The 15519-nt window shown below is 60.8% G+C and overlaps 1 protein-coding gene across 2 annotated transcripts in view; it reads left to right on the top strand.

Moving 5' to 3' along the window:
• Positions 1-14642, top strand: part of GRM4 (glutamate metabotropic receptor 4) — a 126696-nt gene extending 112054 nt beyond the window's left edge. For both annotated transcript variants that reach the window (XM_075554188.1, XM_075554187.1), the window contains 3 exons: positions 992-1927; positions 8204-8450; positions 14205-14642. In XM_075554188.1, the coding sequence (XP_075410303.1) occupies positions 992-1927; positions 8204-8450; positions 14205-14254 (1233 nt within the window). In that variant the 3' untranslated portion in view covers positions 14255-14642. The remainder of the gene's footprint in view (positions 1-991; positions 1928-8203; positions 8451-14204) is intronic.
• The last annotated feature ends 877 nt before the right edge of the window (positions 14643-15519 follow it).

Here is a 15519-nt window from a genome sequence, read left to right as displayed (position 1 = left end):
GTTTTCTCCGGGAGTGAGGCTGCCACACGCAGCCCACACATGGCCCCAGCCCAACCCGTCCTGCTGCTCTTGACTCAGCTCGCTCCCCAAGAGCTCCCCTGTTCAGAGAAGACTCTTTGGATAAGGCTCCCGAGTGCAGCCAGACTCCGTTTGCCCACTGCCTGCAGATGTTGTGGTCCGTGTACGGCAGGGCCTGACAGCGACCCCCTGGCTGCTTTGCTCACAGTCGTGGTGTCGTCAGAGACATGCAGCTGTGACTAGCACGCATTTGAAGCAAGGTGTAAGGAAAGGCTAACCCCCCGGCCCTCATTAAAGCACCCCAGTGGTTCAGTGCTTAGCTGCTGACTGTAAGGCTGGTGATTCAAACCCATGGGTGTCTCAGTGGGTGAAAGATGGTGATCCGTGCCTATAGGGATGACATACCGGGGAGGAAACCCTGTCGGTGGTGGCACCCGGTAACACCTGAGGCTTCGAGGAGTCAGACATCAACTGGACGAACCTCTAGGGAACAAGAGGAACATACTAAGTGTCCTTGGACGGGAGCTTTGCTTGTGGCTCTAGGCTGGACCCAACTCCCCATGCTGCATGGGGGAGGCTGAGCCAGCCCATACAACGCGTGACACATGGCACTTCTCCAGGGTGCACGCAGATCCCCTGAGGGGCAGGGGGAGGGGAGGGGAAGGCCTTGTTAAGGATGCAGATGCCGGAGCTGCAGGTCTGGAGTGCTGCCAACAGTTTGCATTTCCACCAAGCCCCTGGAGACCCCTGGGTGGAGCACAGCTGGAGCTGCCCGCTGGCTCTGTGGGGCCGGGTTGGAGAGTGTCCCATTGGGTGGGGACTCCCCATAGGCCTGATTTGGGCAGGGAAGCTTATTTCGATCTGGCTGTCCAATTTGGCAAGTTCTGGTGAGGCCCAGCTCCCTCACCCGGTGCTGGGGGTGCGGGCGCTGGTGCTGGGGGGTGTGTCCTGAGGCTGGTGCTGTCGTTGCCAGATAGAGCGGATGCACTGGCCGGGGAATGGGCAGCAGCTGCCTCGCTCCATCTGCAGCCTGCCCTGCCAGCCAGGCGAGCGGAAGAAGACAGTGAAGGGCATGCCCTGCTGCTGGCACTGCGAGCCCTGCACCGGCTACCAGTACCAGGCAGACCGGTACACCTGCAAGACGTGCCCTTACGACATGCGGCCCACAGAGAACCGCACGGGCTGCCGGCCCATCCCTATCATCAAGCTCGAGTGGGACTCGCCCTGGGCCGTGCTGCCCCTCTTCCTGGCCGTGATGGGCATCGCCGCCACGCTCTTCGTGGTGGCCACCTTCGTGCGCTACAATGACACGCCCATTGTCAAGGCCTCGGGCCGGGAGCTGAGCTATGTGCTGCTGGCCGGCATCTTCCTATGCTACGCCACCACCTTCCTGATGATCGCCGAGCCCGACCTGGGCACCTGCTCGCTGCGTCGCATCTTCCTGGGGCTGGGCATGAGCGTCAGCTACGCCGCCCTGCTCACCAAGACCAACCGCATCTACCGCATCTTCGAGCAGGGCAAGCGGTCGGTCAGCGCCCCGCGCTTCATCAGCCCGGCCTCGCAGCTGGCCATCACCTTCAGCCTCATCTCCCTGCAGCTGCTGGGCATCTGCGTGTGGTTCGTGGTGGACCCCTCCCACTCGGTGGTGGACTTCCAGGACCAGCGGACGCTCGACCCCCGCTTCGCCAGGGGCGTGCTCAAGTGCGACATCTCGGACCTGTCGCTCATCTGCCTGCTGGGCTACAGCATGCTGCTCATGGTCACGTGCACCGTCTACGCCATCAAGACGCGCGGCGTGCCCGAGACCTTCAACGAGGCCAAGCCCATCGGCTTCACTATGTACACCACCTGCATCGTCTGGCTGGCCTTCATCCCCATCTTCTTCGGCACCTCACAGTCGGCCGACAAGGTGAGGGGTGGGGGCTGGGGCGTGGCCGAGAGGGAATGGGCAGGTCCATCCGGGGGGCGGGGGGGGGGGGGCGGAACAGGCCGGCTCTCACCCTGCTCCAGAAATGCCCTCTCCGCCTCTTCCCACTGTCTCTTAATTGCACCTCCCCCCTCCCCTTCCTGTCTTCTCTGTCTCATCCTCCCCTCCCCTCCCTCCCTCATTCCTTCCCTCTGGCCTGCCCTGTCCCGTTTGTCCCCCTTCCTGACTCCTCCTCTCCTCTGTTCCCTGGCTGTTGGGCCCTCCTTCATTCTCCTTCCTCCGTCTCGAGCCCCATCTTCCATCCGGTTCACACTCAGGGCCCCCCTCTCTCCAGCCTCAGCCTGCCCCCCAAAGCCAGGGAGTCTGGGCTCTGGCTGTGCCACTGGAGGGCCTCCCTCCCCCACCCATCACTAGATGATTCAGAGGGTCTGTCTCCCGGGGTCTCGTAGACTCTCCCCACACCCCTTCACCAGCACTGCCTGGGCCACCTGGGGGCCTTGATCTTGAACTCGGGAGTCACTGATGACAGCGGCTCCTGGTCCCGGCCCCACATCTCCCCTGGGACCTGGTTCAAGCCCACTGGCCGCCCCAGCCTCCGTTTCCTCCTTAGCCATGGAGGCGATGATCTGTGCCCTGCAGTGCTCCCTGCGATTCCGCAGTCGAACAACGCCCCGTGGAGGCTGGGGAGGTGGAGTCAGAGAGGTGACCAGGAGATGGTGTAGGATTGGGTGGTAGGGGCTGACTGTGGGGTTCTGAGCAGACAGGATGGTCTGCTCTAGGTGGGAAGAGATCCTGGGTGGAACTCCGAGGAGGGCAGGGCCAGGGACAGTCACCTGGGCAGCAGGGGTGAGGCCAGATGGTCCCTGCTGGGTTTGGAGGTGGAGGTGGAGCAGGCTGGGTCTCTGATGCTGAGGGTGACACCATGGTTTGTGGCCTGAGCATAGCAGGCAGGCATTTTGTGCCCTGAGACGGGGGAGCTCAGTGGGAGGGCCCAGCGGAGAGGGCAGGAGGGCCTCTGGGCACGCTAAGCGTGGGGACCTATCGCCCATCCACGGGGCGAGGCTGAGTCAGCGGTGGGACTTGGGTTGGGACTGGGACTCAGAGGGGAGGCCGTGCTAGAGATGGATGGTGGGAGTGGTCAGTGCTGGGTGGCATTGGAATCCTTGAGACTGGGCGCCTGCCCTGAGGGAGGCTAGGTTTTCTGCGAGGGGGTCACTGGTGGGGTACCTGAATGTGCCAGACATTTTACCCAGTGACCACCAGTCCCCCCAGTGGCCCCGTGAGAATTACTACCCCCATTCATAAAGGAGGTCAGGCAGGCACAGAGAGCTGGAGGAACTTGCCCCAGTTTGCACAGCCAGGAGGTGGCACAACTGAACTTGACCCTGGCCCTTAAGAGCATCCCGCTGTGCTCCCCAGGCTGCCCCTCTGCAACCCTGCCCCCTTGCAGCTCTGATACCGCAATTGTCCGGCCCTTTCTTCCCCAGCCTTCCTCCAGGGCAGAACCTCTGTCCTGCTCACTGGAGCTCTCAGGTGTGGCCGGGGGAGGCCCGTGGCATGCCTGCATCAGTGACCCTGAGGGCCAAGGGGCTCCAATATGCAGAGCTGGGGGCTGGCAGTGAAGAAAGAGCGTGAGATCCGAGGGTACTGCCACCCTACACACTTGGGCCTAAGCCACCACCCTTGGGAGCCATGTCTCCTGTCTCCACAAGGCCCCCAGCTTGCTGAGGGCAGCTACGGGCAGGGCTTCCATGCCCCTTATTGCCCAGGGGGCCCACAGAGCCAGTGGGGGAGCCAGCCACACTCCAGGAAACCTGAGAGGTGACCCTCCATCGTTCCAGCAGGCCCCTCCTCAGGGAGAAGCGAGGTACAAGACTGGAAGGAGGGCAGCATGGATGTTAGGTCTCCTGGATTCCCCTTCCCACAATCCCCTGTTGCTTGTCAGCATGTCATTCCCCATAGGGCCCCTGCCAGACTCAGGTATCATATCCTTACAACTCTGGATGCTGAGCCCAACCCCTACCCCTTCCCCCAACTCAATCTTCAAGGGGACCAACCATCCTGAGCTCCCTGTCTCTGGGAGGCCTCCCTCAGCCCTGAAAAGAACCTCTGGGGAGATCTCTTCTGAGAGGGGTGGGGGCTTTCTCTGGGCCACAGAGCACAGTACTCCTCCCTGTGGGGGGGCATAAGATGGCCACGTGACCTGAGTCATCCCCTTGTCCTTCTCTGCATGAGGAAGGAGGGGACCAATGAGCCTGGAAGTCCCTGCAGGCCCATACCAGCAGGCTCCTTCCAGGCTGGGGCAGCCCAGGGCGGTGTGAAGGTTCCCTTGCCAGGTCACACTGCAGGTGCAAGCTGCTTGCTGGGGGCGGGGCGGGGTGCAGATGGAGTGGGAAGGGCTGTGAGGATTGTGGTGTGTGTATGGAAGCCTACATGTCCTGCAGGCTGTGGTGGGTGGGAAGACCGTGTGTGTACAAGGAGGCTTCAAAAGGTTCTTGGGGAAACCCCGCTGCCTTTCAATTCCATTTTCCAGGAACTCGTGGAAGCCCTCCTCCCCCTGCACCGTGTGTGTGCATGCTGCAGTTGGAGCAGGGATGGGCTGGCCAGTGTGCCAGGGCTCAGGGCTGCTGGTGTATGTGCAAGTGTGCAGGCCCAAGTGCGCATATGTGTACGATGTGTGAGTTTAGGTGCTGGTATGTGCAGGTGTGTGTGTGTGTGTATGTGTGTGTGTGGACCAGCGGTGGGTGTGCAGCTGTGAGTTCAGGCGGATGTGTAAATGAGGCAGATAGGCGTGCAGATGTGTGCGCGCATGCACGTGTGTGTGCTTGCTAAGTGCATCCCCAGGGGCAGGTGCTGCCGCACAGTGAAGCTGTCTGTGCCGCTCCGGTGAGCAGGCAGCTGGATTTACTGGCATTAGCCCGTATTCCCAGGGCTTAACACCGCAGCCCTGTGGCATTGCCTTGAGCTGCCTAGAGCAGGGCTTCTCCACGGTGTGGGGTTACTGCTCAGCCAGGCAGGGCAGGCTGTGGTGGGAGGCTGGCCAGCTGTGGGAGGCGGTCCCGGGCTGGCCCATTTGGATTCTAGGGACCCCAGCATCCCTGTGTCAGGTTGGCGTGGGCAGAGCACACAGTGACCCCTCCCAGGCCTCTTTCATCCTGGCCCCATGGGGAGACTCACCTTGATGTGGACAGCGGCTCCTTTCTGCACCTTTTGGCCAGCTCGGGTTTGGCCCCATACCCAGTTCTGACCACGCCTTCCCCTCTGAGGGCTCATGACTAGTAGGAACCCTTAAAGGAGGCTTCTTCACAGCTGCGGGTGGTGGAGCAGGGCCCGAGCCAGGAAGGGAGCAGGAATGGGTGACTCTCGGGTACCCCCCCCCCCAAGCTGGAAAGTGGGGGAAGGGGAGGGCAGCTGGAATCCCAGCCTGACTCCGCTGGCCATTAAGCCCCCCGTTTAGATCTGGGTTCACATTTCTGGAAGGCCAGTGCTTCTGTGATCAGCGCTAACAGGCGCTGCTGTGCATGAGCGCCCCAGAAGCAGTCCCCTAGCCAAGAGTAGGCCTCCGAGATGGGGTGGGCACACGGACCATCAGGCTGGCGTCTGCTGCCCACAGGGCTGGCCTGCACCTCCCAGGTCGTTCATTAGCTCTGGTGGACCAAGGAGCAGATAAGCATTGCACACCAGCCTCGATTCCCTAGCCTTCCAAACCCAGCAGCTATGTTCCCCCAACATCCTGGGTGGGCTGGGAAGGGGAACCCCAACAGCTTTGTGCACATTTGATCTCCGTGCCTTGCTCTGTCAATGTCTGTTTGCAGAAAGGGCCCATTGGGCTGCCCAGGGAGACTGAGCAGAGCACCATGGTGCGCTGGGCTCGGGCTGGCTATATAACTGGCAGGGCCCAGTGCAAAGGGAACAAGCCAGGCCTCTTGCTCAGCCATCCCAAGACTTTCATGACCGTGGTGCAAATGTGCAAATGCCCGGGCCCTATAGCTTGCTGAGGGGAGTATTGTCCAGAGTGGAACCTCCCATCTGGGCACCCAGCCCCGACCACAGGGCTGGGTCTGCAGCAGGACTAGCGCTTCCCAGAGAGAGGGGTCCCTATCTCTGCCCCCCCCACTCCTGTCCCACTTGCATCAAGATGGGAATGATAGGTCTCTGCCCTGGAAATACCACCTCTCTACCCAGGAACCCCCAGTGTGAGGAGACGGGCACCCCCGTCCTCAGGGAATTTCAATTGAATGAGGGAGACACAGCCCTGACCCCAGGGGCTCTGAATCTGGGGGGGGGGGTGCAGATAACAAGCCCAGGTCACTTTTGCACCGTCCAGTGTGCTACGAGGATATCTGGGGCTTGTCTTCCCACCTCCGCCCTGCCACGGCTCACATCCTGGGCCTGGCCTGGCCGTCCTGACGTCTGGGGGCTGCTCTGCACCCCTGGCATGAGGGTGGCTATGTGTGAGTTCTGGGGACTGCCTCTCTGAGAAACCTGGGCAACAGGCTCCAGTGTCCCCTGAGTTTGTGCTGTGTCCCTGGATGGTGGCAAATGAAACAACTTCCCATGCCCCCAGCCTCCCTCCCCGCGGAGCCCTGCTTGATCTGGGTCTCCCCAGGCTGGAGGGGGCGCTCCGAGGGCTGCCAGCATGTTGGCTTGTGAACAGCATGGCTGTCTCTGTGCGTCCCCATGCCGCTCTCCCCCACCTCTCCCGCCTGCAAGTTCCACTTGGACCCCCAGTTTGGGCTAGGAGAGATATCATGGTTTTGGTGAGGTAGGTGCTGCTGTCCCATTGCGCTGAAGAGGAAACCGAGGCCCACAGAGGACCCTGCAAGACTCCCCCTGCAGGACTCCCCCTGCAGGGTCACACAGTTTCCGATCACTCTCTGCCCTTCTCCTCCCAGACCATGGAGCTTCTCCGGCTCCTCTCCCACAGGTAGGAGACCCAGGGCCATGGGGCCTTTATGGAGGGGACAGGTGACAGCAGGGGCAGTAGAGCGAGAAATCTGGCCCTTGTGACTTCAGGGAGCAAGTGCAGGCCACGCGCCACGGCTGGGCTGGGTGAAAGCAACGAAGGGGCGATGGAGGACTGGAGAGAGCTAGGGGTCAGAGGGGGCTTCCTGGAGGAGGTGGCGCCTAAACCAGGCCCTCGGGGTGCATGTTGGGAGGCAAGCCCAGAAACAGAGATGGGGTGGGGATGAGGGAGAAAATTCCTGTCTCCAAGGACCCTGAATAAGGGGCACAGACTTGGTCTCCCCTGGTTCCAGCCTGGTCCAGGGATACCAGAGAGGCAGCTGAGCCCCGGGAGGAGCTGGAGAGAGGGAGGAGTCCAGAGGGAGTCCCCAAGGGGCCCTGCCTGGAAGGCCCACTATTGAAGAATGTATTAGCTGACATCCGGATTAATGGGCGTCCGTTTTATTAAACATCCGTCACTGTTAGTCCTGGCAGGTGGGTGTGAAATGAGCTTTGACTCTGCCGCCGCTGTGGACCTTGCTGGGCGTGGCCATGGCATAAGTGTCACTGATCTGTTCAGCACAGGGGACACGTAGGGGTGGCAGCCACAGAGCAGGGGCCAGGCCCAGGGGGCCAGATGCCATTGCCATTGGGGGAGACTCAGGCCTTCCCAGTCCAGTGCAGAGTCTTGGAACCGGACAGTGGTGGCCCCGAGGGTTGCCTCCTCCAAGTAGTAGTATATCGTAACCACAGACACGTGCACTTAGTGTGCACCAGGCAGGGTTTTAGACGCTGGTGGCCTAGTAGTTACACATTGGCCTGCTAACCTCAAGGTCTGCAGTTTGAAACCACCAGCCGCTGCCCAGGAGAAAGACGGGGCTTTCTACTCCCACAAAGAGTGAGTCTCAAAACCCCAGGGCAGTTCTACTCGACCCTAGAGTGTTCCATGAGACAGAGAGGACCCAATAGCCGCAAGTTTGTTTTTTTTTGGTGTGACCTGTCAGCTCAGTCTTTGAATCATCACACCTGCCCCGGGAGGAAAGTACCAGAATGGTTATGTCGGTGTGATCCAGGAGGAAACTGCGGCACCAGGATGTGACTCGTCCGAGCCCACACGGCCAGAGGGGGCAGAGCCAGGATTTGACCCCTTTCCTTCATAGTTGAAGCCAGCGGGGCACAGGGCGGTGTCCCCGGGTCTGTCCCTGCAGTGTCTGCCTCCCTCCAGGTGGGAGCTAGCTGGATGGGGTCAGGGCCCCGGAGGCGCGGGCATAGCCCGCTCTGACGCCACCCCCACCCACCCCCGCCTGCCCCCAGCTGTACATCCAGACGACCACGCTGACGGTCTCGGTGAGTCTGAGCGCCTCGGTGTCCCTGGGGATGCTGTACCTGCCCAAGGTCTACATCATCCTCTTCCACCCGGAGCAGAACGTGCCCAAGCGCAAGCGAAGTCTCAAAGCCGTCGTCACCGCCGCCACCATGTCCAACAAGTTCACGCAGAAGGGCAGCTTCCGGCCCAACGGGGAGGCCAAGTCGGAGCTCTGCGAGAACCTCGAGCCTCCAGGTGAGCTCCTGGCCCGCCCCTCCCGCCAGCCAGCCCCACCCCTCCCGCCAGCCCCGTCCCCCATGGAGGCTGATGGGGCACGGACCCTGCCGTCCTTCCAGGTGCTAACATACCACTCTAGCCTCCTGGAGGAGGAAAAGGGACCATTGACGGAACCCTGAGGCCAGTGGCGATGGCCAGATGGGAGGTCAGATTTAACCCGGAGGTACCAGATAGCACCCTGCCTTGTGTCCCGCTTCTAGTCCCTGTCCCCACCCTGCCTTGCCATGCGCTTCCAGACATCCCTATCCCTGGTGGGTGAGACTCTGGGATTGGCCAGCCCTCGTGGCCCACTGGAGGTCTGGCGGTGCAGTTGGTCACGTGCTGGGCGCTAACCCCAAGGTTGACCGTCTGAGTCCACCAGCGGCTCCTCAGGAGAAAGATGGGGCTTCTTCCTACTCCTACAAGGAGTGACCGCCTCGGATCGTGACTCCACGCAGGGGTCAACAAGGTGTGGACAGTGGTGAAGCACTCAGTGACTGACCAGAAAACCACAGGTTCAAACCCACTATCTGCTCCATGGGAGAAAGAGGGGCAGTCTGCTTCCGTAACATCCTAACTGGGGAATCCATGGGGCAGGTCTACGCTGCTCAGTAAGGTCTCTGGCCATCAGCTGGAATCAATGACCTTGGGGTCCAGGTCTCTGCCTGTCTCTTTAAGTCCCTGTGGAAAGAGGGGGTATTCAGAGAGTGGCCCTGTTCACTGGGAGGAGGGGCCCCAGTGCCAGCCCAGCCCTGCCAGTCCGGCTTGGCTGTTGGTCTAGCTGCCCCTAGCAGGGCCCTGAGAGCCGGGAACCGTGGGGGAGGCCAGGCCAGAATGAGAAGTGAGAGGGCAAGTGGGACGGCTGTCCAGAGGGGCTTTCAGAGGTGAGCCTGCGGTTGAGAGGGTGCAGGATGAGGGCGGGGTGGTTGGCAAGGTCCGGAGGGACAGGCAGAGAATGTGAGGGATGTGTCCTTGAATGGTGGTGGTCCTTTCCTGTGTGCCAGACCTACTCTGCGCCTGCCTTTGTCACCCTCACAGCCACTGTGGAAGGGCAGCGTGGGTGGCATCTGAGTGAGGCAGCGAGGGCATGGAGGCTGCAGCAGTCACACGGCCAGCAGGTGGCCGATGAAGGGCTGACCTCTGCTGTGTTCCTCTGCTCTGGCTGCCTCTGCCTCGGGTGGGGGCGGGGAGGGTGGAAGGAGGGGGCATCCTTGGGCCTCTCTTCCAGCTGCTTGGGAGGGGAGAGAGGGGGACCTCTGGGCCTGCATTGACCCCAGGGGTCCCTGGCCACCTGACTCCACTGCAGGCTGTGGATTCTCCCCTGGGTGCTCAGTCAATGGCCCACATGGCTTAAACAGCAGCTCCTTATGGCCTCCCGCACCCCGACAGTCTGGGAGCCCTCCATTGGAGGAGATTCTTCCCCTCCCAGGGTTTTAGACTTGGCTGGAGTGTGGAGTGGGCGGTCAGTGGGCATTCATTCTCTCTCTGAGGAATGCCAGGGAGGAAAGCCAGGTGCAAACAGTTGCAACAGCAGCAGGAAGGATCAAAGCTAGACTGCAGGAAGGCCCAGAGCAGATCCAAATAAGGCTTTGCACCTCCCAGAGCGCCCCCAACATGCCGGGCAACTCTGGGAAGGGCCAGGGGAACCAGGCCTCCTGAGTCACACAGCAGTGGGGTGGCCGGCCGGCGTCTGTACCCTGCACACTGTTGTTCCTGTGACCCTGGTCTCTGAGGGGCCCCTCCTGTGTGGTGAGCATTATACCCATCTTCTCACACTCCTTCCTCTGCCTGGAACCCCTGGAGACCCTGTGTATGCCCCCCACCCCTGACCCCTGATTTCCTAGCTTCCCCTCTCCCCATAGATAGTGTCACACCTACCTCAAGTGTCCCAGGCTGTCTACGCTGAGTGTCCCCACAGGACTCTCCACTGCAGACCTTCTGTGTCCACACAGGTGTCCCTGAACCCCAAGGAAGCCCCAGGCCTCCCCCCCCACTACCCCCCTGCAGGAACTCCTGCCCTGGCCCCTGTTTCCTGCTCCTGAGACTGGCCCTTCCTGTGTCCCAGGCCTTCAAAGCAGGCCACAGCGCCCACCTCAGAGCTGGGCCCTCCCTTCCTCTGGAGCACAGCATCTAGCTGGGACTCACTCTGACCCCAGAGGGGACCTGCTCCGTTCTGGAACAGGCCAGAGTGGCCTATAGGAGCAGTGACCTCCATCGAGAATTCGGTGCTGACACCCATCCCCTCTGCTTCTGCTTGACCAGTCACCTGGGAGAGGGGCCAGTTCCCCTCCCGGTCAGACAAGGAGCCATGGTGAGGGGAGACCCTGGTGCCCTGCAGGGAGAATGGAGAGCCAGTCCCCTGCCCCAGCGAAGGTCAAAGGCCAGCGCCCCCTGTCCCACTGTCTCTCAGTGCGGTGACAGCAAGGGCACGGAGACGCCGGGCGGGCTGTGGGTGATTAATTCTGGGGACAAGCGGGCTGAGGCGTGTGAGCGGGAGGGGTGGGGAGGTGTCACTGGTGGAGCAGGGACATTTTTCACTCTGTCACGGGAAGGCCACGTATCTTTAAATAAACAACAGAATAAATAATTCAGGGGCTCGATTGCAGGCAGATTGGGCTCGGAGACAGTGGGGCGACAAATGGGGGCTGTCAGCTTGCGCCTGCTGCTGCCCTGCTAATTGTTATCTGAGGCGGCGAGACTGACAGCCAGCAGCCAGGGCCTGTGGGGCCTGTGTCAGCAACAGGCGTGTGTGTGTGGGGGGGGGGGAGGCAGGGGGAGTTCAGGGCCCTCCACGCTGCACTCCTCCTCTCAGGAGTACTGGGGATCCCCTGGAGTGTGGCTCCTCACTGTCCTTGTTACGTTGCCCAGTGTTTGGCAGGGGTTAAAGTGCCTTCTCATCTGTCCTTTGCCCAAGAGGCAATCAGGGCTTGTTGGCAACCCTGTTTTACAGATGAAGAAACTGAGGCTGTGGGCGCTTCATAGTTCCACCATCCAGAGAGTGAGACTGTGGTGTTGGTCGAAGGGCTCCGGGGTCCCGTGCTGGTGGTTGAAAGCTCAGTTCTGGACTTGACTTTTCCGGGAAAGGCCCCTCCCTGCGGGCTTCCCCAGCCCGGCTGCTGGCCCCGGGGCCCTGCCTCAGGCTCCCGCTCTGCTCTGTCTTGGCACTCAGTAGGGATTTACTGTTCTCCCTCACCTCTGAGCCAGGAGCCTCTGGCAGGCATCTCGGGTTTGGAAACACAGTTTTATCAGTTCACCCAGCGGGCGATGGAGCTCTGGGGATTTGATTCTCACCAGCCTCACCTGCGGGGGAGAGATTTGCAGAGCCAGCCGCTGCTGCTCTGCTCTTTGTCCGACAGTGGGTGGCCAGCCTGTCAGGAGAAGGAGGGGAGGGCAGAAAGGACGTCCCCCTTGCATTCCAGGCAGGGAAACGGAGGCTCTGGAGAGGAAAGGGGCACCTGGCTGAGGTCACAGGTGGATCTGGAGACCTCATTGCAACTAGAACCCAGGCTCCTGCCTCCAGCGTATTCTCTGCTTGTCCTCCCACCTCCCTTCTAGAACCTTCTGCCATCCCGGAGGGTGGGGGGAGGGGGGGAGGAACCCAGCCTTCAGCCTCCAGCTGCCCAGCTCCTTTTTCTGAGTGCACCCCAGACAACATCGTGGATGCTACCCCATGCCTACTGACCCATCCCACGCATCTCTCGGTCACCCCGGAGAGGAACTGGTCACATTAGGGTCACCCTGGGGATTCTTCATGAACCGTGTTTCTAGACTTGCCTGGGATGTCCAAGCACCATTTCTTTCCATGGACATGTGGCCAGCTTAAAGCTTCTCTGCCGCTTCCCCTGCCCATGCCCAGGCTCTGGTGGAATATTTTTGCTGCCAGAGAGCTCTCTGGCACACGCAAGGCTGCCCACGCCACACTTAGGTCTTCCTTAAGCTCTGGTGAATTCTGAGCCTGTGCCACCTCTGTATCCTCTGCTCACAAAGGTCCCTCTGATAGCCGGGCACTGAAATCCTGCCTGCATTCACGGGCTGCGGGTGATGTTATGACAGAGAGGCCCCAGGATAGAGTGGCTTAAATAAGACCGAGTCTCTCTGACTTAATAGTACACGGAGACTGGGCAGCAGCTGGAGACCCTGTTTCCCCCCATCTTGTTGCTCTACCAACTCCCAGACAGTTGTCCTGGTGCTGATGGTTGGGACAGATTGAGCCCAGGTCTGCTCTGCCTGTGGGTGGGAACGGGAGGGGGAACAGGCCAGTGGCCAGGAAGCTGCCCACCACCTTCCACTCACACTTATGAGTGAGGACAGAACCACATGGCCTGTCTACACTCAGCTGCAAGGGAAGCTGGGAAATGTAATCCTTTTAAAAAAATTAAAAAATTATTAAGTCATTTTATTGGGGGCTTGTACAACTCTTATCACGACCCTCACATCCATCCATGGTGTCAAGCACTTTTGTACATTTGTTTCCCTCATCATTCTCAAAACATTTGCTTTTTACTTGAGCCCTTGGTATCAGCTCCTCATTTCTTCCCCTCCCTCCTGGCTCCCCCTCCCCCACGAACCCTTGAGGATTTATAAATTATTATTATTGTGTCTCCTTTTTAAACCTTTGATCATATTTTGAGATGACACTGTTTGCCCCTCCCACTTCCCTGCTCTCCCTGGCTTCCACATGTCCTTCAAAGCCTGGGGCTTTAGGCACGAAATCCATGTTTTTCTTTCTACTTTCTCCTTTATGATAGCAATCTCATGCGGTAGGGGACATGTCCAGCAATCCTGAGAGAGCCTTGCCGGGGACTGCTTGAGGCCCACCACACCGCTGCCCCGGTGCACTCTTCTCTGGACAAGCGCCCCGGCTGGCCCGTGGGTGAACAGTGGGTCCCAGCAGTGTGATTGCACCAATGGGCATTGTGCTTCCCCGCCCCGCCGCCGCCTCCCCCAGCACTGGCCAGGCAGCCCCCACACTGGGCAGCATTATTGCCACCGAGAGAGACCCAGCCAGAAGGCCCTAAACCCTGGCGAGGCAGGACACGGCATGGGGTCAGGGGACAGAATGGAGGCCTGGTTGGATTCCGCCCCATCTGCCCTCAGTTCCTCATCTCGTCACCAGTGCTGTGGAGTTGACCCCTTCGTGGTGCCCCGCTGTGTCAGCACACACTAGCTGCAGTGGGGTTTCGGTGGCCAGTTTGGGGAAGTAGCCCCCAGGACCTTCTTGCAAGGCACCGTGGGTGGAATCCGTGTTTTCTTTGATTGTAGCCTCCACCACTGGGTGCACAGTCAGTCTGAGTTGCATGGACTTGTCAGATAAGATGTGGCCTCCGCCCCCAGCTGGCGTGAAGTCGGAGCCCAGCAGGGTGGGGGTAGGGGAGTCAAGGGGTGGACACTCATGCTGCCCACGGGTGTGGACGTCATCACCAGCTGTGGAACTGCCTGTAGGCGGGCTCAGTGTCTCACAGCTGGGAAACCACGGGAGGGGCTGGGGGCTCCAGGCAGGCAGTGCCACACAAGCTAAGATGCGGACGTGGGAATGGTGTGCCTGCGGCCTGAGCTGCCAGCAGGAGGTGTGCCTGCCAGGGAGGTTGGGTAGGTACCACGGGGAGGGGGAGGATGGGCAGGCGGGGGTGGGGGGCAGCTAAGGGAGGCACTGGTGCAGAGCAGTGCCTGTGTAGAAGGGGTTCCTGAAAAGCCACCTCTGATTCAGGGTACCCCTTGTCTCTTTCCTTCCAGCTCTGGCCACCAAACAGACCTATGTCTCCTACACCAACCATGCAATCTAGCGAGGCCGCCGGCCTGAGCAGCGGAAGGACCCGAGACCCTTGTGGATGGTGCATTGGGCCAAGGCCAAGCCCAAGGGCCCCGCCGCCGCCGCCGCTGCCGCCGCCGCCATCCTGCCTGCCCGTGGGTGCCCACGGACGTGGCTTGGTGCTGAGGACAGCAGAGCCCCCAGCAGTCACTGCTGGGCAGCCTGGGAAAACTGGAAGGGGGAGGCAGAAAGAGAATGAGGGGCTGGGTGACTCGGGCCCCTCCCCACCTAGAGCCTGGTCTGGGGCCATTGCCTGCCCCACCCCAAACCCCAGGGGCTCAGGTGTGTGGGCCTAGTGCTGGTGTCCCTACCCCCTGTTCTCATCTGTTCCATGGTGACTGTCACTCCCCCTGCTTCTACTTCCTCTCATCTCTGTGAGTCACCTTCGCCCCCCCCCGCCCCCCCCCCCCCCGCTGTCTCTCCGTCCCTTTGCTCAGCCGCCTTTCTTTCTGACTCTTGCCCCCTCCTCCCCCGCTCTCCGTCCCCGGGGCTCTGTGCTTTCTGGCGTGCCCCCCCCTCCCCCCCGTGTCTCTCCTGGTCTTGTGTTTTTCTTTCTTGTCCTCCTCTGCCCCCGCCCTGCCTTCTTTGACTCTCCCCGTCGTAAGTCACCAAACCGTCCATGCCGCAAAAGAGCAAAGAGCAAAACACAGCAAACACACACACACAAGCACGCACGCACGCACACACACACATACACACACGCACACACGCCAAAACAAAAACGAGTCTCGAGTGTGTTGCCAAGTGCCGCGTCCTCCCGATGGCCTCAATGTGTGTCCCTGGGGCCCACAGCCTGCCCGCCTGCCCCCTGTCCCTGTCTGTGCTGCCCGCCTGCCCGCCTGCCCCTCCCGCCGGCGACACGGAGTTCAGTGCCTGGGTGTCTGGTGATGGTTATTGATGACGATGTGTCATGCATGATTGTTTTTATACCAAGGACATTTCTAATAAAAATAAACACCTGGTTTTGCACCCTGGCTCCTCGCCAACTGAGGGTCCCAGGCTCGGGTGAGGCAGGAGGGGAGGAGGAGCTGGGGGGTGGGGGCACAGGGCTGGGGATGAGAGGAGGTGCTGTGGGTCCTGTGGGGGGTGGGGCAGGCACAGGGGCATGGCCCCTTTCAGAAACCAGAACGTTCCCACTTGTACCCTCTCAGCTCCTTCCAGCCCCTTCTCATGAGAATGTGGCTTTCTGGGGCACCAGTACCCACAGCCTCCTGCCTGCTTCTCTTGTCTCTTAGTCCC

The sequence above is a fragment of the Tenrec ecaudatus genome, chromosome 7 (assembly GCF_050624435.1).
Source record: "Tenrec ecaudatus isolate mTenEca1 chromosome 7, mTenEca1.hap1, whole genome shotgun sequence".
NCBI lineage: Eukaryota > Metazoa > Chordata > Mammalia > Afrosoricida > Tenrecidae > Tenrec > Tenrec ecaudatus.
The sequence above is the reverse complement of the archived record's forward strand: the minus strand, read 5'-3'. Positions and strand labels throughout refer to the sequence as shown.